General features: G+C 35.1%; 1 protein-coding gene across 4 annotated transcripts in view; it reads left to right on the top strand.

Annotated features, from left to right (window-relative positions):
* The window catches only part of LOC135132918 (beta-glucuronidase-like), a 68,163-nt gene extending 47,430 nt beyond the window's left edge, over positions 1-20,733 (top strand). The window contains exons 1-8 of one of the 4 annotated variants that reach the window (XM_064061141.1): positions 9,012-9,131; positions 18,481-18,688; positions 18,733-18,918; positions 18,966-19,266; positions 19,317-20,062; positions 20,110-20,286; positions 20,335-20,473; positions 20,521-20,733. In XM_064061141.1, the coding sequence (XP_063917211.1) occupies positions 18,491-18,688; positions 18,733-18,918; positions 18,966-19,266; positions 19,317-20,062; positions 20,110-20,286; positions 20,335-20,473; positions 20,521-20,702 (1,929 nt within the window). In that variant the 5' untranslated portion in view covers positions 9,012-9,131; positions 18,481-18,490 and the 3' untranslated portion in view covers positions 20,703-20,733. Of the gene's footprint in view, positions 1-9,011; positions 9,132-16,997; positions 17,243-18,480; positions 18,689-18,732; positions 18,919-18,965; positions 19,267-19,316; positions 20,063-20,109; positions 20,287-20,334; positions 20,474-20,520 lie in introns of those variants that run through there. The other 3 variants (XM_064061142.1, XM_064061143.1, XM_064061144.1) reach the window with 3 other exon arrangements.
* Positions 20,734-22,350: the final 1,617 nt, after the last annotated feature.

The following is a 22,350-nucleotide window of genomic DNA, read 5'->3' as shown; positions in this document are numbered from 1 at the left end:
ATTTTGGCAAATGACATAACTTCTAAAAAAATATAGGGCGGGTGGGCGGGGCTAGTACTTCTTAAGTTACGAGTTATTTTGGCAAATCACATACCCTCTAAGAAAATAAAGAGCGGGTGGGTGAGGCTATATTTACCACAACACATGTATAATTTATAGTAAATTTTTTTCGTATTGTCTTCACTATAAAATGAGGAAATTAAAGTATCTGGTATCTTTAGTAAGATTTGTTTTGTACATGTCATAGCCGAATAGCCGAACAATTTGTATGACGTGTAGATTTTTAAACTGCAAGTACAAAATGCGTATGTTTCAATTGAATTTTTCTATGTTATGATATCATGCACTTTTCAGCAAAGACAAGATAAACAATAAAAAAAAATGATAAGAAAACCGAGTAAAAAAAGGTAACAAAAAAAGGAAACGAAAACACGACAAAAAGAAAGTGACAAAAAAGACAAAGAACATGAGAAAAAAAGTGTCAAAAAACGTATAAAATTCAACAAAAAACGAGCCAATAAAATATATGAGTATACTGATAAACAAGAAATGCAAACCCAAAGTATTTGCCACGATAAGACTGATTTTGGCAAATGACCTACTCTCTAAGAAAATAAAGGTAGAGGTTATATCATTTGGCAAAATAAGTCTTATATTGGCCCAGCCATTCTTTATTGTATTATTATGTAGAAGAAATGAGGTCGGAATTTTAGTACTTGATACCATAAGACTGATTTTGGCACTTTTGATTCTATTATTAGCTTTCACTCCTATTCGATAGAAGAACATAATTAGCCCCGCCCACCCACCCTGTCTCCTTTTCAATTATCGATTTTATCTGATCTGAATTAAATGAATCTTATACTGAACAAAAATAAAATTAGTCGTTAGAATGAGAAGAGGGGGGGTGGGTGGGGTTAGTACTTACTACGATAATGGTGATTTTGGCAAATGACATACATCCCAAGAAAATAGAGGGTGGGTGGGCGGGCCTAGTACTTGCTAAAAAAGACTGATTTTGGCAAATGACATACCTTCCAAGAAAATAGAGGGTGGGTGGGCGGGGCTGGTATTTGATAAGATAATACTGTTTTTGACACTTTTGACTTTTTCGACCATTTTTCATCTATTTCCAAAAATTAGTTGAGGACATTTTTTTGTGGATTTCGATAACCAAAATTCATCTGCGGCTTCAGAAATTCCTACCATCTTTCCAAAATCGCTAATGAAATATAGCAATTTTTAAAGTTTCGTCAAAATAGCTGGCTATAAAAATTTTGTAGATAATAAAGGAAATTATTATTAATTTTTCGTTCACAAGAATATAATTGTTTCAAGAATATATGTACTTACATTTAGCAAAATTTTGAGATCACGTTATCAAGTCAATCAAAAAAAATTTGATCAGCAATTTACCATTTTTACGACAAAGTTGCATAGATTTTTCCCAAAAGTCCGGACATCAAAGACAGAAAATTAGGGCGACTTAATAAACCACTCGTATGTAGGGGAGTATGTTATTTTATAAAATTTAAGTAGGATTTACTTTGTAAAAATTTGAAATGCCGTCAACAAATTTTGGTGAGCGTTTTACCAAGTTCAGAAACTTGCAAAAGGTGAACTCTAATTTAAGAAAGGGTATATGTTATGTAATACATATTTTTGAGTAATATTTTATGTTTTGTATTAACATTAAATTATGACTCTGATAGCATATGTATAACGTATGTAAAGGTAATAAATTTGTGCTGATAACATAGTCTAAAAAAAAAAGCGGAAACTTCTACATAAACAATTTTAGTTTAAAATGTACGAAAACACATTGCGACAAAAAAAATCGAAAGCGCATCACTGTAATTCACACATGATTCACACTAATGTAAAGAAATCACTCATCCGATTACGCATGCGACATAAAAATAAAGGACTTATTTAAAGCGTAAAAGAAACATTTATTTGAAATAAAATTAAACAGAATAAAATAAACGTTTCGTGAGCCCGATGCGGTTCCCGGGCGTCTGGGTTCCTCCTCCCATCTGTCAACATGCCACGACTATTGACGAAATAATGATTAACGATCAAAAAGCGGGTAAATGACTGAGTCTTTCAAGCCCCTTCAAACTTTTTACCGACCACAAGCTCACGCCAATCTACGCTCTCGACAAGTTCATCGACTATCAAATAAGCGAAGCTCTCATAGATGTGGTCAAAGCACATGCAAATCAGACGTTGGCCTAATGAAACAGAAAGTGCAATTTAATTTGTTTACATCTTTGTGACGTCTGCTACTAAACAACCGAAACGGACTGCCGACCATCAGGGAACGACCGACAATGCGCTAGACAGACGCCAGAGCCGGACTGACGAACAAAGCAAAAGGGCTCAGACTAACGAGTTGATCCGTGATACGGTTTTTGTTTGAGAGCTTTGGCCGGAGTAATAAATGAGAAACATTTTGATACAAACTTGGCTGTTTTCGCTACAAGTAAACATGTTTTGTCTGCGCTAAAGCAATCCCATTTCAATCATTGTAGTCTTACTGTATATTCAGACACGTTGTGAATAAATGACTGTATGACGTTTATTTTTTTCAAGTCATTTGGACATTTATGCAGTATTGTTATATATTATGCTAGTCAGAAACTCAAGAGGAAGATCGTCAGGTTTGCTACCTAAGCCAGAATTGTGTTAGTCATCTTTAGTTCATAACAGTAATATGGCGTCATTGAAATGTAAAAATGTAGTTTGAATAATGATGTATGTGCAAAGTTCTTAGAACTTGATATGATGCATTTTTTGCAAACAAGAATCTAATTATACTTACTTCCAGTGTAATTACCATATTAATATCTGCCACTGAGTTGTCAAACCACATACGTAAGAAATCATACAATATTTATTTTTCTGCAACTCTGTAATTAAATTGAATCATAATGTTACTGTTACAAATATTGAAATGCTAAGATAATTCAGAAAGGAGTGAAACTAAAGCTGTTCTAGCTGTAAAAATGTCATAACCTAAGATTCTGTCTCTATTTTGATTTAGTGCAAGTGATAAACACCTAAAATAAAAAAAGAACTTAAAACCATTATGAACACCGCTTTTTATATTATTTCAAATTCTAACTACAATTAAGCAATTTGAAATTTTGACGTCGAATTTTGAAATTCGATTTTTATTGATAAATACAGGGTGTTATTGAAAGGTACGTACAACAAAATTGACAGTTCTTCGCGAAGTCTACGAAGTCTGAAACACTTATTATATGTTATCAAAATTATAAGTGGAAAATTAACCCTTATCCAACCTTTTCAGACGCTACTGAAGGATAAATAGGTAAAATTAATTTATTTTAGTAAATCCTAGCAACTATAACAATAAAACTTTTGTCAAGACTAAATATTGCTATAGAAACGAGAGATGATCAGTTTATCATAGGCCTACAACGAATTTGGACCTAAATTTTAATAATTTTTTATCTCTAAAAGGAGAACACTTTTACCTGAACTTTTTTAACTTTTAGCACCCATACTTCGAGACCAATTGCCGATTTTATTTTGTACGTACCTTTCATGAACACGCTGTATATATGTATCGGTGTATAGTCGTATCAATACATATTTCAGGAGCGTTGAGAGCTTCTTTTTCCGAAGGAAATGAGAAGCTGCAATTGCAAGTGCCATCAACCACCAACCGATCCCCGTTTTAGCGTCGTCGCCTCCCCGAGATCCAAAGTAGCCCCCTCCTGTGAGGAGCCGCCGCCAGGGAGACTGTAAAACGACCGTCACCGACACACGATTTTCCTCGTACAATCATGTTATGAAATTTTAGTGAATTGTTAATAGTGAATTGGTTCAAAGTTATTACTTACAGGACTTTTTTCGCAGCTGAGTCAAACATTCAATTAAATTCAGTGTGTTAGAAAAAAAAATGTTACGAGGGTATTTTCTTAGAGGGTATATCATTTTCCAAAATGAGTCATATCTCAGGAAGCACTAGCCGCGCCCATCCGCCCACTATTTTCTTAGAGGATATATTATTGGCCAAAATCAGTATTATCTCTCTAATTTCTTGAAAGGTATGTCATTTGCCAAAATCAGTCATATTTTAGGAAGTACTAACCCCGCCCACCCGCCCTCTATTGTATTAGAGAGTATATCATTTGTCAAAATCAGTCGTGTCTTAGCAAGTTCTAGCTCAGCCAACCCGTCTTTACTTTCCTAAAGGGTATATCATTTGCAAAAATCAGTCTTATGTAAGCAAGTACTAAAGAAAATATGGATATAGGAAAAATCTACATATCCTCCATTCGTTTTGCACGTTACCCAAATATCAGCTAAGTAACATTTGTGGCGAAATATTGTACAAATATTTTCGTAAAGTAAGTGTGGTAAAAATTAAGGCGCCTTCATAAACCACACGTACGCGAATATGTTGTTTTCTAAAATTTTAATCGGAGTTACAAAGGAAAAAAAATGAGTTTACGTCATTTAAATGTTGGTGGAGATGATTAGGCGACATTAATAAATTAATATAAAAATTTTTATATGTATGCACAATATAATATATAATATACACTGACCGGCAAAAAAAACCGGCCACCTTGAAAAATTTCGCAAAACCAAACTTGAAAAATTATTAATTTAACTAGTGATAGTTATTTTATTAAAGAGCCATTCACTATTGACGCATGATGTATAAATTAGTAAAAAAAAGAAGACAAATAAACGCAGAAATAAATTTATTTTAACAAAATAACGATCACTAATTAAATTAATCCTTTTTAAAGTGGTTTTGCGAAATTTTTCAGAGTGGCCGTTTTTTTTTGCCGATTAGTGTATACCACTGTTCTGTAGAATTTTGTAAAAATTTGAAATCACGTTTCTGAAAAAACTGAACACATAAATAAATTTATTTTTTCTACACTTTTTATAAGAGACAATTATAAAAGTTATGTATAAATAAGCAAGATCACATGCTGCTGCATTTTTTTACTAAGTCATTTAAACATTTTTAGATGACATCATCAGTTTTTGAAAGAAATGAATAAATAAACCTTTTAACCACTAAATCATTGTTACTGTTATGTGAAGTATTGACTGCCAAACATTTAAAGAAATCTTTTATGTAGCTTAATTCTGCACGTTTTATTACTTTCCGAGCGTGAGCGAACGACTACTTCAAGATTTCTCGACGTTTCATGACCCCTAGAGTACGACAAAGTAGGTTTGTCCTCTGTATTATCGTCTGCCTGTTTGTCTGCCGTCTGACTGTCGTCTGTCTGCCTGTCTGTCTGTCGTTTATCTCTCTGTCGTCTGTGTGCCTGTCGTCCGCCTGCCTGTCGTCTGTCTGTCTGTCGTCTACCTGTCTATCTGTCTGTCTGTCAATCTATCTGTCTGTCGTCTGTCTGTCTGTTGCCTGTCGTCTCTCTGTCGTCTGTTCGTCTGTCGTCTGTCTATTTGTCGTCTGTCTATCTGTTTGTCGTCTGTCTGTCGTCCCTCTCTCTCTCTGTGTGTGTGTCTGTCGTCTGTCTGTTTCTCGTCTGTCTGTCTGTCTGTCGCCTGTCTGTCTATCATCAGTCTGTGTCGATTTTTATTAGCCAAATAATTTCTGACTAGCTTTTGTTAAATTATATTGCCAATACTTCCTAAGATAAGACTGATTTTGGCAAGTGACATACCCTCTAAAAAATTAGAGGGCGTGGGTGGGACTAGTACTTCCTGAGATAATACCGATTTTGGCCAATGATATACCCTCTAAGAAAATAGAGGGCAGGTGGGCGGGGCTGGTATTTGCTAAAATAAGGCTGATTTTGGCAAATGATATATCCCCTAAGAAAGTTGTGAAAAGATGGCTATGTATGTTAAGACAAAAAAAGCAGACTATAAGCCCCGCCCACCCACCCTATCTCGATTCTGATCATTTTTTTATTCGTCGTGAGCCGAGGGGCGGAGCTTAATTACAAAAACCTTATTTCCCTGCAAGAAATATATGTATATTAAGAAAAAAAAAAAAGGAAAAATATTAGCCCCGCCCACCCACCCTCTCTCAATTGTGATGATTTTTCTTTATTCGTCGTGAGTTAAGGGGGTGGAGCTTTACTGCAAATTCCGTATTTTTCTACGAGAAATTAAAAACATGTTTTTGAGTATCGTGTAGTTCAAAGAATAATATGTAATTACATATTTATATTAAGAAAAAAATAAAGCCAAAAATTAGGCCCCACCCATACCTCACCGATCTTAATTCTCAATTGTGACGAATTTTTCATTCGTTGTCAGATCGAAGGACGGGGCTTAATTGCAAGATCCATATTATTCTATAAAACTTTAAAATTGTGAGCATGTTTTAATATATTTTTACAATTACGTATATTAAGAAAAGTCAAGTTTCTAGGAATAAAAAATCATCACGATTGAGATGGGGTGGGTGGTCGGGGTTTATATTTTGACTTTTTTTCTTAATATACATAGTATTTTTTGAACACGATACTCAGAAATATGTTTTTAATTTCGTATAAAGAAACAAGTGTGTTGCAGTTAAGCTCCGCCACTTTGGTTCACGGCGAATAAAAGAAATCATCACAATGGCGACAGGGCGGGTGGGCGGGCATATATTTTGCCTTTTTATTTTAATATGTGCAGACTTTTTTTCACAACAAGGGCTGGGCAAGCACTTGCTAAGATATGACTTACTTTGGCAAATGACATACTCTCTAAGAAAATATGGGGCGGGTGGGCGGGGCTAGTATTTGCTAAGATAAGACCGCTTTTGGCAATATTATATGTAGATGTTCAGAATGTCTTGTAGTTTTAACAAAGAGCCAGTGTGACAATGAGCTTATAAAACAAATTCAATTCTAAATGTAAATTTTCGCAAAAAAATTTACAAGGTATAATATCATTTTAACTCAGTTACGGACACGCCAAACTTGATAATTTTTTTTTCTATTGCACTGGTGATGCGCTGTGACTAGGATTCTCTACGTTGATGACAAAATATTGTTATGGGAAAACTCACTTGAAAAAATCGCATAGCATGCCCCTTTCCTTTAACACAATTGCATGCGGCCACTCTTTGTAAGTATGAATATAAACACTTGAAGTTAAGCTTGTTATTGTTACTAAGAGGACATTTTTTCCCGTTGGCTATCTGCTTTTTAAATATATTTTACATTGTCCGTACTTGTGCGTTCCCTTGGATTTTTTTTTAAATAAGGAAAATATTGTTTAAGTAAACTAGACTATTTTTTTGTCAAACTTTACGCACAGGTAAGAGGACACATATGCTAAAATTTGCAGAGTGAGAACTCCGGCAAAATCTTACAAATTTTGGTTTGATTGTGATCATCTACACGATACTGTTACAGTAATAAAACTGTATTTCCGCATTTCATTTTAGAATGGGTGATAAACACATGATTACTTCCAGTGAATGAGTGCATCAAGAACACATACCTTTTCAAAGTCTAACAATCTCTCGATCATGCAGAAAACACCTGTGAATATTAAATCTTTCACATTTTTTAAATTATTTTCTTGTTATTGCGAAACAGCGTGATTTTTGTTAAAAAAAAGTCGTTGATTTTAAATTCTAAATTATACAGACGAAAAAATAAAAATCTCGTATCACAAGTGATTTGGTAAAATTACCATACGTATATTATATAGTGGGGTAAAACAGTTGAGTAGCCTTGGAGTTTTCCTTACAAGTCAGGTTAAGTTCAATTAAAGAACGCTAATAATTCCAAAAGTTTCAATTGCATTTTTAATACGAATTTGCCGCTTCCTTGTTTCAATGACCCCATTTATCTGCAAGAACATTCTCACACTTAAGAAAACTGGGTTATGATTGACATTTGTGACAGGCGACGACTAGTCATCAATCATCACAACGAGGCGGCAAAATTCACGAATTTTCAAGGCCAACTTGACGTGCGATCTATTATGTTATGACGATGAAGTTGCAATTTTAATAGCCCCAACAAAGATCTTCAAAAAACAAAGAATAACCGTTCACAGTTCAAACCATAAGCGAGAAACGAAAAGCCAAATCGGATAACAATTCCAAAAATTCCAATTCCCTTTGCTTGATTTTACACCATTTCCCTTCTTTCACCCATGTCAACATTGCCTTGCATTTAAATAAATTATGCAGTCGAAAGTCCCCCACGAACTTTCGTCGTCTGAGCCAGTCCGCGCCTGACCAGCGCGCAGCCCAGAGGCGGTAACCTAAACACGCCGACATGAATTTACATTTTGTTTGAACATTACCATGCAAGGCGACAAACTCCACCATACGATTAGTTTGACTAAAAATAAATTTTATCAACTCGCTGCTTTTGCCGTTTTCATAAAAAAAGGACCGAAGGCTGGCGCGATAAAACACGTAGGTGTTGCAAAAAAATAAAAAAAATGTCGCGCGCCGTCCGTCTTCTGACTGGTACAATGACCCGCCGGAAATGACTCCCTCATTCATTATCCACATCCGCTAACTTCCGTTCATCTTCGAAATTATGATAGTTTTTCACGAGAAGTGACGAAACGCCCACAGCGCGTGTGGTGTTCGCCAAAAGCAGTCTGGTTTTTTGGCTGAGCTATACAGATGTGGTCCTGAAGTTGAGGGCTGACGCCTGCGAGATATGCAACCATACATTCAGAAATATATACTGTATATGCTTGTAAACCAGCAGGTCTATTGAATATTAGAGGAGACATATTATTGCACAGAAATCCAAATTTAATGAAAATTATGACACTTTTTAACTATTTTTGAACAAAATAAACGAGTTTTAGTTTATAAAATGAGCCGCTTGAACTTTTTTTTTTTAAATTAATGATAATGTCTAGTTGCATATGTCGCAGGCGAAGTGTAAGTCTTAATATTGTACGTATTTTGTATCCCCGCGCCATCTCTCCAGAGGTGGCAAAGCCTCCACAGCAATTTATAACCCCTGGTTCAGACCCCGGCTTCCTCTGGCGACAAGGCTCCAATTAAATGATAACGGCCGGCTAAAGATATTATCAATGACAACAAAGCAAACGTGTTTAGTAACACTTTTCAAGTTAATCTGAATAAAAACAAACGCGAAAATATTCAGTTTTCAGTTGGGTGTGAAACAGTGCGTTAGGTGAGTTTCAGTCGCTTAAGTGGTTTAATAAAGCGGATTATTTATTTAATTAGGGATTTCGTGAAGTTGAGTTTGTTCTCCTGTTGTATAGCTAATTTTTTGAAAAATTTCGCACTTTATGAATTAATGGTGCGCGAATTTCGCGTGTTTTGTGTCAAACAGAGTTAGGGGTGGCGAAATAATATTAATTTTTATATTTCAGGCAGGTCAAATGGAGTTTTTCTCGATTTGCCTACCTATTTTATGTAAATTTTTGGCGACGCTTGTGACACTTATTTGTTGAGTAAATGATTCGATGTCACGGGAATTGTTGCGATTGTGATAATAGTTTCAGCACCTAGATTTGAATGAATGCGTTTAGGTATAATTTAACGGTGAATTGAGCACACATTGAGGTTCGCGTATGTTGACAAATTGATAGTGTGGGAATCTAAGGAGCGTCAGGAAAAATGAAAAGGGAGTATTCATGAGTCAGGAAAGTTTATGGGCGAAAAGTCGCAGTGATGATTAATTGTGTTAAAGCGACATGAAAGTCTCTTTGAAATAAAATCTGGTAACACACTGTATGTTCATTAAAATACGGCAATTTTTCTGTTAAAACTATGTGCTTTAGATTTTCCAAAGCGTTACATCTGGAAGGTGTATAAATCATACCGAGTACATTCCAACTCCCCAACTCAAAGGGGATAAACTCAATGGTGAAGTGGCAGTAAATTTTGAACATAATAAAAATGTTATTTGTTATAAATAAATGGGTAAATTTCTGTATGTTGTTACACAACATTTAAATATTAAATAAGTTTTCACATAAAGGACTAAGAGATGCTGAAAACCGTGTGAATTTATATTTCATTTACCTAATTACTTCCCGAGCGTAAGCAAAGAAATAGGCCTCCCGTTTCCGTCTGTCTGTCCGTCTGTCCGTCTGTCTGCCGTCCCGGATTTTTATTAGACAGATAATCTCCGAAAGTACTGAAATTTTGTATTTAATAACATAGTCCTACACATGTAGTTGATGACTCCGAATTGAGTTTTTACCCGAAACGTCCAGATTTTTTGAAAAAAAAAAATCAAAATTATGAAACAACATTTTGCAATTTACTTCGGAATCGGCAAGACCGAATGCTTTGAAATCTTGCATATGATTTACAGTTATGATAAGCATAATAAATTTTTAGTCAAAATATATTTGCTTATCCCCTCCAAAAAATTGATGACGTCAGCTCAAAAGTTTGCCGAATAAATCCCATCTAAAATGTACAAAATATAATGAGTCTGTAATTATAATTTATCATTCCATTCATATTTTTTGGATTTGCATATACAGGGCGACTCAAAAAAATTAATCGATGCGTAAATTTACTATATTGATTTAATCAGGAACTACAAAACCGAATGCTTTGAAATCTTGGGGATGTTTTAAAGTTATCATAAACATGGTATTTTTTTGTCAAAATGTATTTGCTTATCCCCCCTAAACAATTGATGACGTCACCCCAAAATTTTGCTGAATAAATCCTATCTAAAATGTACAAAATAGGATGAGAAACCGAAAAATCTCAAGCTGAAAATCCTAAGACCGAAAAATGAAAATTTCGAAAAATATTAAAAAATCGAAACATCGAATTCTCAATAAACAGAGAAATAGAAAAAAAAACAAAACATTCAAAAACGGATAAATTGAAAAATCAAAAAATCTAAAATCGAAAAATCCAAAGATAGAGAAATCAAAAAATCTAAAATTGGAGAAATAGAAAAATTCAAAAACATAAACAGTAAAAAATCCAAAATGTCGAAGATCAAATCAAACATTAAAAAATTCAAAAACCAAAACTCAAAAATTTTTTAAATTGAGAATTGAAAAACCAAAAATCTAAAACTGAGAAGTCAAAAAGTCCAAAGATCGAAAAATGAAAATATCAAAAAATCAAAAAATGGAAAAAGTCAAAAATCGAGAAGTCGTAAATTGAAGGCAAAAAATCCAAAAACTGAAGAATCGAGAAGTTGAAAAAGCGAGAAATTCATTCAATCTTTCGATTCTTCAATTTTTCGATTTCTAGAATTTTTGACTTTTCGATTTTTCGATTTTTTGGTCTCTTCATATTTCAGTTTCTGGATGTTTCAGTGATTTATCATTCCATTAATATTTTTTGGATTTGCGTATACAGAGTGACCCAAAAAAATTATCATTGTATTTCAGGAGCGAGGAAAGTTCTGTCGAAACAACTGGATTTGTCGGATTATACTTAAGCCTTCGACCAATTTTTTATTCATCAAATTTCGAACCTCATTTTCTAGAAAATGTAAAATGCCCACGTTTTTATTTAATTATGATCAAATAGGAATAATAATAATCAATTTCAAAACATTTCGTTCCATTGTGGCTTAACAATTAATAATTTTAGTCTTCTGTTTTGAGGAGAACAACTCATTCAAATTAAACAAATTTCTACGTGACATTCTTTCGATGTATAAACATAAACATTCGAAGTTAAGCGTGTACACTGATAGTAATACACTCTTTTCCCTTGGTTATTTGCTTTGAATACATTTCATATTGTCTGTATATCTGCGGAAGGTGCACCTTGGAGGTGTCAATTGCTCCACTGGTTTTTACTATATAAAGGTTCTCAGAAAACACAAATTTTATATAATTTTTCAAAGAAGCGGAATTTGTTGGAATGTACTTCAAGGGCGAGGGAAGTTCTGTCGAAGAAACCTTGGACCAATTTTTACGTGGTGCCATTAGCCTGTTTTTACACTTGACATTCATAGCTTATTTTTGAAATTCCGATGTGACGTTGCCATGTTGTTAATTTTCTAGATTTTGTAGCTATAGATTCATAAAAAAAAACAAATAATGTTATTTTTAAAATCTGTGTTGCAACATTTTATGTAAAGATAAACGTACGTACGCACTTTGTTACAGTATCAATCATGTTAAGTTATATTATACAGAGTGTTGATAAAAAAAAATATAACGTTACAATTTTCAAATATCAATATTTCCGTTGTTTCAAACAGAACATCTCATATTTTATTATTGCATCTTACTCTATTTTTTCAATACGTCAACTTTAAATACAGAAATACTTAACAAAAAGGATAAAAAATCAAAAACAGAATAAGCAATAATAAAATACTGGAAAAAACTGAAATTTTGATATTTCAAAATCGTAACAATTAAAAAAATTGGTCTAAAGAGTTTAGACAGTACTTCCCTCGCTGTCGGAAACGTGACGACTGCATGCCTATTATGTTTTTTTTTCGCAGTGGATTTCAAAGAATTTGGTTTTGTAGTTCCTGATTAAATCAATAAAATATATTTACGCATTCATTAATTTTTTTGAGTCACTCTGTATATGCAAATCCAAAAAATATAAATGGAGTGATAAATGACAAGTACAGACTCATCATATTTTGTACATTTTAGATATGATTTATTCGGCAAACTTTCGAGCTGACGTCATCAAGTTTTTGGAGGGGATAAGCAAATATATTTTGACTAGACATTTATTATGCTCTTTATGACCTTAAAACATCTGCAAGATTTCAGAGCATTCGGTTTTGTAGTTCCTGATTAAATCAATAAAATATATTTACGCATTCATTAATTTTTTTGAGTCACCCTGTATATGCAAATCCAAAAAATATGAATGGAGTGATAAATTACAAGTACAGACTCATCATATTTTTACAGTTTAGATAGGATTTATTCGGCAAACTTTCGAGCTGACGTCATCAATTTTTTGGAGGGGATAAGCAAATATATTTTGACTAAACATTTATTATGCTCTTTAGAACCTTAAAACATCTGCAAGATTTCAAAGCATTCGGTTTTGTAGTTTCTGAGTAAATCAGTAAAATAAATTTACGCATTCATTAATTTTTTTGAGTCACCCTGTATATGCAAATCCAAAAAATATGAATGGAGTGATAGATCACAAGTACAGACTCATCATATTTTGTACATTTTAGATATGATTTATTCCACAAACTTTTGAGCTGACGTCATCAAGTTTTTGGAGGGGATAAGCAAATATTTTTTGACTAAAGATTTATGATGCTCTTTATAGCCTTAAAACATCTACAACATTTCAAAGCATTCTGGTTAGCAGATTAAAAATTAAATTTCAAAATGTTGTTTTATAATTTTGATTTTTTTTCCAAAAATCTGGACGTTTCGGGTGAAAAGTCGATTCGGAGTTGTAAACTACATGTGTAGGACTATGTTATTTTATACAATTGAAAACCCATTTACTATGTACAATTTTGAAGTGACGTCATCGCATTAGTGGTGGGGATGATTAGACAAATTTTGGTTAGCGTTTTACCATCTACATGATATTCTTAATATAAGTACAAAATTTCACAACAATCGGTCGAGTACTTTCGGAGATTATCTGTCTAATAAAAATCCGGGACAACAGACGGACAGACGGACGGACAGACGGACAGACGGACGGACAGACGGACAGACGGACAGACGGACGGACAGACGGACAGACGGACAGACGGACAGACGGACAGACGGACGGACAGACGGACAGACGGACAGACGGACAGACAGACGGAAATGGGAGACCTATTTCTTCGTCTTCTAGGGGTCATGAAAGATCGAGAAAACGTAAAAGTAGAGAGTCGGCCGACGGACTCGATTACAATACTTCCTTTGCTTACGCTCGGGAAGTAAAAATATTTATAAACATTCCGTATAAATTTTATTTATACCGCAACAAAGTGCGTACCTTTATTTAGCTTTCCCTAAAATATTTTTTTCTCAATCTTTCAATTGCTAAAAATTTTCAAAAAAAAAGATGGCAAAGAACTTTACCCATGAAAAATTTTGTTCGAGATTTTTTTTTTATTTTTAATTAAATAAATGTTAATATTCAATTCTTGTCAACGTCGCAATGTAATTTCAAAATCATTTTTTATTATTACAAGGCCAGGAAGAATATTGTTACGATGAGCAGACGAATAAAATCGGCGTAGGTTAAAACTCAACAATTGATTTCTTAATAACTCGAATTTACACGACTAACTATTGCAGCAATTATGTACAAAACTTATTACGGCGAATTTCACTGGACGCTCTTAACTCAAATAGTTGAATAATCCGTTCCCCAGAGGTGGACTTTTTTTATTTAAACAGTCCGCGGTTCTTCTCGAAACCCTACGTCACCGCTTCTAGACTTCTCCGGAATCCCCATTCGCGACTTCCGGTTCCAGGCGTTTCTTTAGCACTCCGTCGCTCAGTCGCATTGAGGATGAATCATCACCGACGTAAGACTAGAGAGTTCTCGACGGCCATAGGTGTCGTACCGAGGCGGCGTAAGGGTGTATTTCGTAACAATATGTAAAAATATATTGGGTATTCCATTTAAAAAACTCATTTGTGTGATACGTCTTAAAAACAGAACACTCTACACAGTTGAAAATAATTTTAGTGTAGTAACCCTTTTTACTTTCCGAGCTAAGGCTAGTATTGTAATAGGGTCCATCGGGTAACTGACTACTTTAATGTTTTCTCGACTTTTCATGATCCCTAGAGTACGAAAAATTACGTCTCCTGTTTTCGTCTCTGTGTCTGTCTGTCCACTGTTTGTATCGATTCACAAAACTACCAGAATAATTGTGGTCAAATTTTATGTGTATTTTAGGAATATTTTGTAGATATTTAACGCTAATCAAAATTTGCCTAATCATGCCCATCAACAATGGGATAACATACTCTCTAAAGCAAGTAGGACTTAATTTCTATAAAATAACATACTCCTATAGTTATTGTTTATGAATCCGCCTTGATATTGTCCCCGAGGCATCAAAATTTTCGCAAAAAAATAAACATTTTACACCGAATTTTATACGTGCTTAATCGTCGAATCCTTTCAATGAATGAACATAAACAGTTGAAGTTGTGGACGTATGGAAAAATGTCACGGTCTGAGTGGGATTCGAACCTACGTCTCCCTCTCCTCACTTTACATGTATAAGTGAAATGGAGAAAAGAGTTGGGAGGGGGGGGGGGTCTGGGTTTAGTTTTTTCTACACATCTTCTTCATTCGAGTGACTATTCTTGATATTGTTCAGTCTTATCTTAGCAAATACTAGCCCCGCCCACCCACCCCCTATTTTCTTAGAGGGATAGTACTTCATAAGATACGACTGATTTTGGCAAATGACATCGCTTTCCATCAGGAAGTAAAAATATATACATTTATCCCCACCAAAAAGTTGATGACAAGATTGTAAAAAACAGCTTCTACCGATGTACTATCGAAAAGTATTAATAAAACAAAATCGTATTATTGAATAAATTAGGAGTAAGGGTGAATTACTAAGCCACAAATAAAGGAGCATAATATTCTACGCATTTCACGTAGGATTAACTCAACAAAATTGTCAGATAACGAGATTTATTAAATTAAATTATTAATCCTTTGTAATCATTAAATCAATTTTAAAAGATTTAAATGAAGCCCAGTTTCTTACATAAATTTGATTTTTCTTGTAATTCTCGAAAGTAAACTAAGGAAGTATTGTAATGGGGTCCATGCGGTGAACGGTTACTTTCATGTTTTCTCCAGGTTTCATGATTCCGCCTGCCTGTTGCCTGTCAACCCAAATTTATCCAATCATCCCCACCAATAATTTGACGACGTCGCCTCAAAATTTTACATGGTTAATCCTATTTAAATTGTATAGAATAGCATTTTATGATTTGATTTTTTACCTTAATCATTTAGATATTTTTTCATTATGATAATCAATATAATCATACAAAAAGTTTGAATTTTTTCCGAAAATTTACATATTTCAAATGAGATTTACTTTGCAACATTTTGCGATGACGTCATTAATTTTTGGAGGGGATGAATTGATAAAAGTTGTGTTGTAAAATTTTACTTTTTTCAAAAACCTATAGGTGCGTAAATTTAAAAACAATAACGAATTAAGAAAAATCGTATTCTACAACGACGTCATCAATTTTTTGAAAGGGACGAACGAATTGGTTTTGTATAATCTGCACATTTTAAATTGGTTTTACTTGCAAAATTTTAAGATGACGTCATTAAATTTTTGTTGGGGACGAACAACAAATTTGAAATTTAGACAGTACGCAGAAAATACATCTAGAAGTAACTGTCAGATAAAATGGTCAATAGATAAACAAACGGAGATATGACAGACAGACTTACGGTCGAGTAGCAGGAAACTAAAAGTTATTTCTTTCAGCGCTGATATATTATTAAATTCTAAAATTATTGCAGCGACTATACCGTAGATTCTATTAATATTACAGGTGTTTCATCTCGACTGAAGGATACAATTTTTAATTCCACTCAACTACACGGAAATTCGATCATACAGAATACCCATACAAAGAGTTTCATTCTTGTAAAACGAATGCATTCTGTAGTTAAAATTGACTTTAAAATTTGCTCGAAAATTGTATGTAACATACCATAAATGTCGTCGTTTACACGAACACAACATTTTTTATAACAAATAAAAGGAAAATTGGATTGTTCACAGTTTCGTTAACCAAACAAAAATTGCCTCCATTTCCGGGCGAAACACTCAAACCTCCAGCGCTATCGGACGCTCCTAAATGGCCTTTTTGTACATTCACATTCAAATTGCACTCGTAAATGTAGTTGCAATACCGTAAAATTGGCGTTTCTGCACCGATATGAATTAATCTTTGTCCGATTTTTCTCACGCATCCACCAAGATAAGAGGTGTGTAGGTGAGTAATGAACGTGGGGGGATCCTGAATGCAGCGCTCCCCACACACAGGAATACAAAATTTTTAATTGTGATTGATTTTTAACATCATAGTGATTTATTCTTAACGGCACTGTGGTGTTATCGGTCGGGATATTTGTTTATACTTTATGTTCCGTGACTTTGGCGCGAATATAAATAAGCAGTGCTTACGATTAGAAAGGCATTTTGTTAAGCACATGTGTGCTGAATAGTACAAGATCAGGTGTTTAGTGTGTTTTGTTTATAATTACCATACAAATTCTTGTTTATGTTGGCGTAAAGAGTGTGTTTTGGTGGTGTCCAAACTTGGCAATTTTCGAAAAAAAAACAAAAATTAGGTAAATATTTTATTCAGTTATTCATATTTAGTTGTATACGGAAATCCAAGACTTGATTTACGCCTGCTATAAATTTCGGAGTTGGAATAAATGTCAAATGGCACTTGTTGCACGATATAGATCATAAATATAAGACAGTGGGCAACTGGTGGTGTACTTTTTTAAGCTTTGCTATAAAATGGAATTAATGTCAAAAATTACCGCTAGTATTGTCAAAAGGGTCATCTACACGATTTATTCGGATCACTGTACGATTGATTGCCTCCTCAGTATATAATTTTCCTTTACATGAGAATAAAATGATCTCATCGAATCCATAATAGTCGGGTAGCTGAATTTTAGATCAAGACGGCCCTACTTGAAACGGATTTGTCTGCACAAACTGTTCGAAGTGATCTAGTCATGATGTCATACAATTATCAACAATTCAATGAACTGATGTTTTTGTATAAGATTTGCTTCCGAAAGTGACCTCGAACTTGATTTTTTTCAACGTACACAAGGTTGGGCACCCGTTTGACATTTTACATGCATTACAAATCCCCGTAAAATATAATTGTCCAGGAAAACGTGTCGTTATTAAAAATTCGAAAAAGCGTCTAGTGTTGATTTTTATCACAATATAGCAAAAACTACCCATTCTCCTTGTAATCATTTTAATGCACCGGTTAAACCCGTTAAACCACAAAACATTTAATTGGTCAAAGATTAATTGTTAAAAGAATTACTGAGCGTATACGCCTTGGCCTAAGTTTTTCGCCCTTCGGGTCTGTTTGGTTTGCGGTTATTATCATAATATCGTTGTTTTGAAACGAGGACTATGTACAAATTGCCTAAAAGAAGTGTTGCCGTGTATTAAGCAATGGAAAGAGTGCTTTCAAACGTGATAATGGCTACAATTAAGGAAACATTTTTTTTCCGGGAGTTATCTAAAACCACACGTGTGATTCGCATAATCATTTATATTGATAGGTAAACACATAAATAAGCAATAAAACCTAGCACGTGCCGCTAACGAGGATGTTCTGTGGTCAAGAAATACTTAAGAACAGATAAGATAACAATCTGATTAATTAAAGACAGGGGAGAAATTTCCTGTCATACTCTAATCAGAAAATTTTTAATTGAGCTACGGATTTGCGATAGTGACACACGTGTGACTTCATTTCCGTACGATAATCACACACGTGTGATTTTATTGTCATCTCCCACTTGAAACTAATTTCAATCTTTATCAGAGACCACAACATGAACACAAGATTTCTGATTCTATCCCTCTTCCTGCAAGTCAAATCTGAAACTTATCACGGCGGCATTTTGTACCCTCGTCCGTCCGAAACTCGCCAGGTGGTCTCTTTGGATGGTCTTTGGAATTTCGTGGTACCTCAACCCAACCGTCCTCTCCAAGGCTTTGACGAACACTGGTACAAAAAGAACCTGAAAGAGGTAACCTCCACTCATACCAAAGCTCCTTGGTAACAATTTCCTAGTTAACAGATGTTGAAGTGCACATCATGCCAGTGCCAAGCAGCTACAACGATATCACTACCAACTGGAAAATACGGGACCACGTCGGGTTGGTGTGGTACGACCGGAAATTCTTCGTGCCGAAATCCTGGTACCAAATCGGTAGGGTTTGGTTGAGGTTCGGGTCGGTGTCTTACGCGTCTCAAGTGGTGAGTAGTACCACCTGTAGTGTCTTTCTCGTGTTAAAGTCTTCCAGTGGATTAACGGCCGCTTGGTTATGGGTCACGAAATCGGGCACCTACCGTTTTTGGCAGAAGTCACCGATTTTCTCATCTATGGCAAAGAAAATTTGGTAACGGTAGCCTGTGACAACACTCTCTTAGCCGACACGGTTCCTCAAGGCAAAGTAGATACACTAGAAACGGGAAGACTGGTGCAGACTTACAATTTTGATTTTTTTAATTACGCAGGCATCGATAGACCTGTAACGCTGTACACCACACCAAAGAACTACATAGATGATATTACAGTTGCCACTGAGACAGATGGCGACGTAGGTATGAATTTCCACTGGAAATAAATTAGTGTGATCACGATTTCATTTCAGGCTTCGTAGATTATAGAATAAGTTACATAAGCGACGTTAATGTCACTTGTCGGGTCAGCCTTATCGACAAAAAAGGTAACGTAGTGGCCAAAAGTGACGAACGCGACGAGCCTTACGGAATTCTGGAAGTCCCAAAGGCGAATTTTTGGTGGCCTTACTTGATGGACCCCAATCCAGGTTATTTGTACACTTTACAAGTGGAATTGTTAAGCGAACACCGTGATTTGATCGACAAGTATAGTCAACCGATTGGTATCCGATCTATAGCCTGGACTAACACGTCGCTTTTGATTAATAACCGCCCTGTGTATCTTCACGGTTTTGGTCGCCACGAAGACTCGGATATAAGAGGGAAAGGTTTGGATTTACCTTTGATAATACGGGACTACAATTTGATCAGATGGGTCGGGGCCAATGCTTATCGTACCTCACACTATCCATACGCTGAAGAGATAATGGATTTGGCTGACGAGTTTGGGATTATGATTATCGATGAGTGTCCTAGTGTGGATACGGAGGCCTTCTATGACTCGTTGTTGATTAAACACAAGAACTCCTTGACTGAGTTAATCAAGAGGGATAAGAATAGACCAAGCGTGATTATTTGGTCGGCTGCTAACGAACCAAGAACGCAGTATCCACAAGCACTAGGATATTTTAAAGAAGTGATTAACCATATCAAAAGTCTTGACATTACTCGACCGACGACGATTGTAGAAGCACAACCTGTCAATAGCGTGTACTCTGTAAGTCCCCCTTTTGCGTAGTTTCCAGTCTAAAACGACAATTTTAGTCACAATTTGTGGACATTATCAGTTTTAATAGATACAACGGATGGTACGTCAACGGGGGCAATTTAGACGTAATTCCATTGAGTGTGGTCGCGGAAGCTACTGCGTGGCATGAAAAATTCAACAAACCGGTGATCATGCAAGAGTACGGAGGAGATACTCTCGAAGGCCTTCATTTCGTACGAACCCACCTGAATATCTAATACTTTTCAAACCGTATTTTTCAGACCCCCGATTTCATTTGGTCCGAAGAGTACCAAGTCAATTTAATGTCAAAACACTTCCAAGCTTTCGATCAACTGCGAACAAGAGGGTTCTTTATCGGTGAATTTATCTGGAATTTTGCTGATTTTAAAACGGCCCAAAGTGAGTCCATGCAATCATTCGTCATTCATTACTTTTATTTTTTTTAGCTTTCACAAGAGTTGGCGGAAACAAAAAGGGTATTTTCACGAGAAGCCGCCAACCTAAAGCTAGCGCCCACCACTTGCGCAAACGATATTGGTCTTTAGCGACACAACTGTACAATGCTACTCTTCCTAATGATCTCTACAACTACGTGGCCCCACCTGTTGTTGTACATGAAGAATTGTGATTTGTTTTTAATAAAAGTATACGAAAACTTAGCGTGTGTGTCTTGTTGAGTGGAATTCAAGGTTGAGTGAGGATATATGGGCAAGTTTTTGGGTGAAATAAAAACTAAAGGCAGATACAGTCGTTATGGTAATGTCGCATAATGACGTCGTTAAACCAGACGGGTAATGTATGCGCGATAATTATGCTCATTTCTGGAAAAAAAGTACGTAATAAACTCTCTCTCATTTAAGATAAATGCTTTACCTGTTGTTGCGCTTTTTCTTTTCATAATTATTTGCTAATATTTGCAGCATCCGGGAATGTGGTAATCATCGTAATGGCAGTCGAAAATCACGTCATTATTGCCATAATTTGTAATGAATTAATCGCTGCTATGGCCTTTAATTTTATCTGGAAACAATCGAGATGTGATTACTTATTGGTTGGTTGCAAAGGTAATTACTCTTTTATTTTCTGTGCATATGAGTTTCTACAGCGTAGATCATTTGGTTGTTATATCACTACCAATATTTGCTAATTTTTAATGACCGGCATACGGAAAGTAATTAAATGGTTACATCAAAAGTCCTTAGTCTTTGAACCTGATATTTATAGTAATTCCAGTTTTGTTTTTGTCGAATAAATATAAATCGAAGTACAGAGTGTGCCGACAACTTGTAATGCTATTAAAAAACAAGTTTCATAAGACGTTATTTTAGAGTACGAATGTTTTATTTTCTATCTCACACTTGTTTTCAATTTTAAACTAAAAATCGGAATTATAAAAATTTTGGGAAATTTATGGTGGTTGGTACTTGTCGGATTGTAACATTTGAAGTTTAAAATTCCACAATAATACTTAAATTATTATTAAGCTAAAGATAAAGCTATAAATACGAGAAATTGTCTAAAGTAGCAGTAGTTTGGGCCCAGCAGTATCTAAATATAAACTTGTCTGGATGCTCTAGAGCTCCAAAGGTGCAGTTAGATGAATCACGTGGCAGAAAACGGTTAGCGGTGAAAATAATTTTCCGCAGAATATGAGATGACAATCACATCCAAAGTAAACTAAACAGTTTTTCAATAGACAGATAGACAGTTTGGAGCCCCGAGAAGATTTAATATTCTTAAAAAAAGGCACTTGGGGCCCCCGAGAAGGTTTCGCCTTGTTTAAAAAAGGATATTTGGGGTCCCCGAGAAGGTTTTACATTTTTAAAAAAGGCACTTGGGACCCCCCCGAGAATCTTTCACATTCTAAAACAACACACTTGACGCCCCCGAGGAGGTTATACATAAAAAAAAAACAATGGGGATCCCGAGAAGGCTTCACATTCTTAAAAAAATACATTTGGGGCCCCCGACAAGGTTTTACATTCTTACAAAATACATTTGGGGTCCCAGAGAAGGTTTTACATTTTTAAAAAAGACACCTGGGACCCTCGAGAAGCTTTCACATTCTAAAGCAACACATTTGACGCCTCCGAGAAGGTTTCACATTCTTAAAAAAATACATTTGAAGCCTCCGACAAGGTTTTACATTTTTACAAAATACATTTGGGGCCCCAGAGAAGGTTTTACATTAAAAAAAAAAGAGTTGGGACCCCGAGGACGTTTCACATTCTCAAAAAAACATATTTGCCCCCCCCCCAAAAGGTTTTACATTTTTA

This window comes from Zophobas morio, unplaced genomic scaffold (genome assembly GCF_036711695.1).
Source record: "Zophobas morio isolate AGI-343-1 ecotype UQ-CSIRO unplaced genomic scaffold, CSIRO_AGI_Zmor_V1 ptg000021l, whole genome shotgun sequence".
NCBI classification, from domain to species: Eukaryota; Metazoa; Arthropoda; class Insecta; order Coleoptera; family Tenebrionidae; genus Zophobas; species Zophobas morio.
The sequence above is the reverse complement of the archived record's forward strand: the minus strand, read 5'-3'. Positions and strand labels throughout refer to the sequence as shown.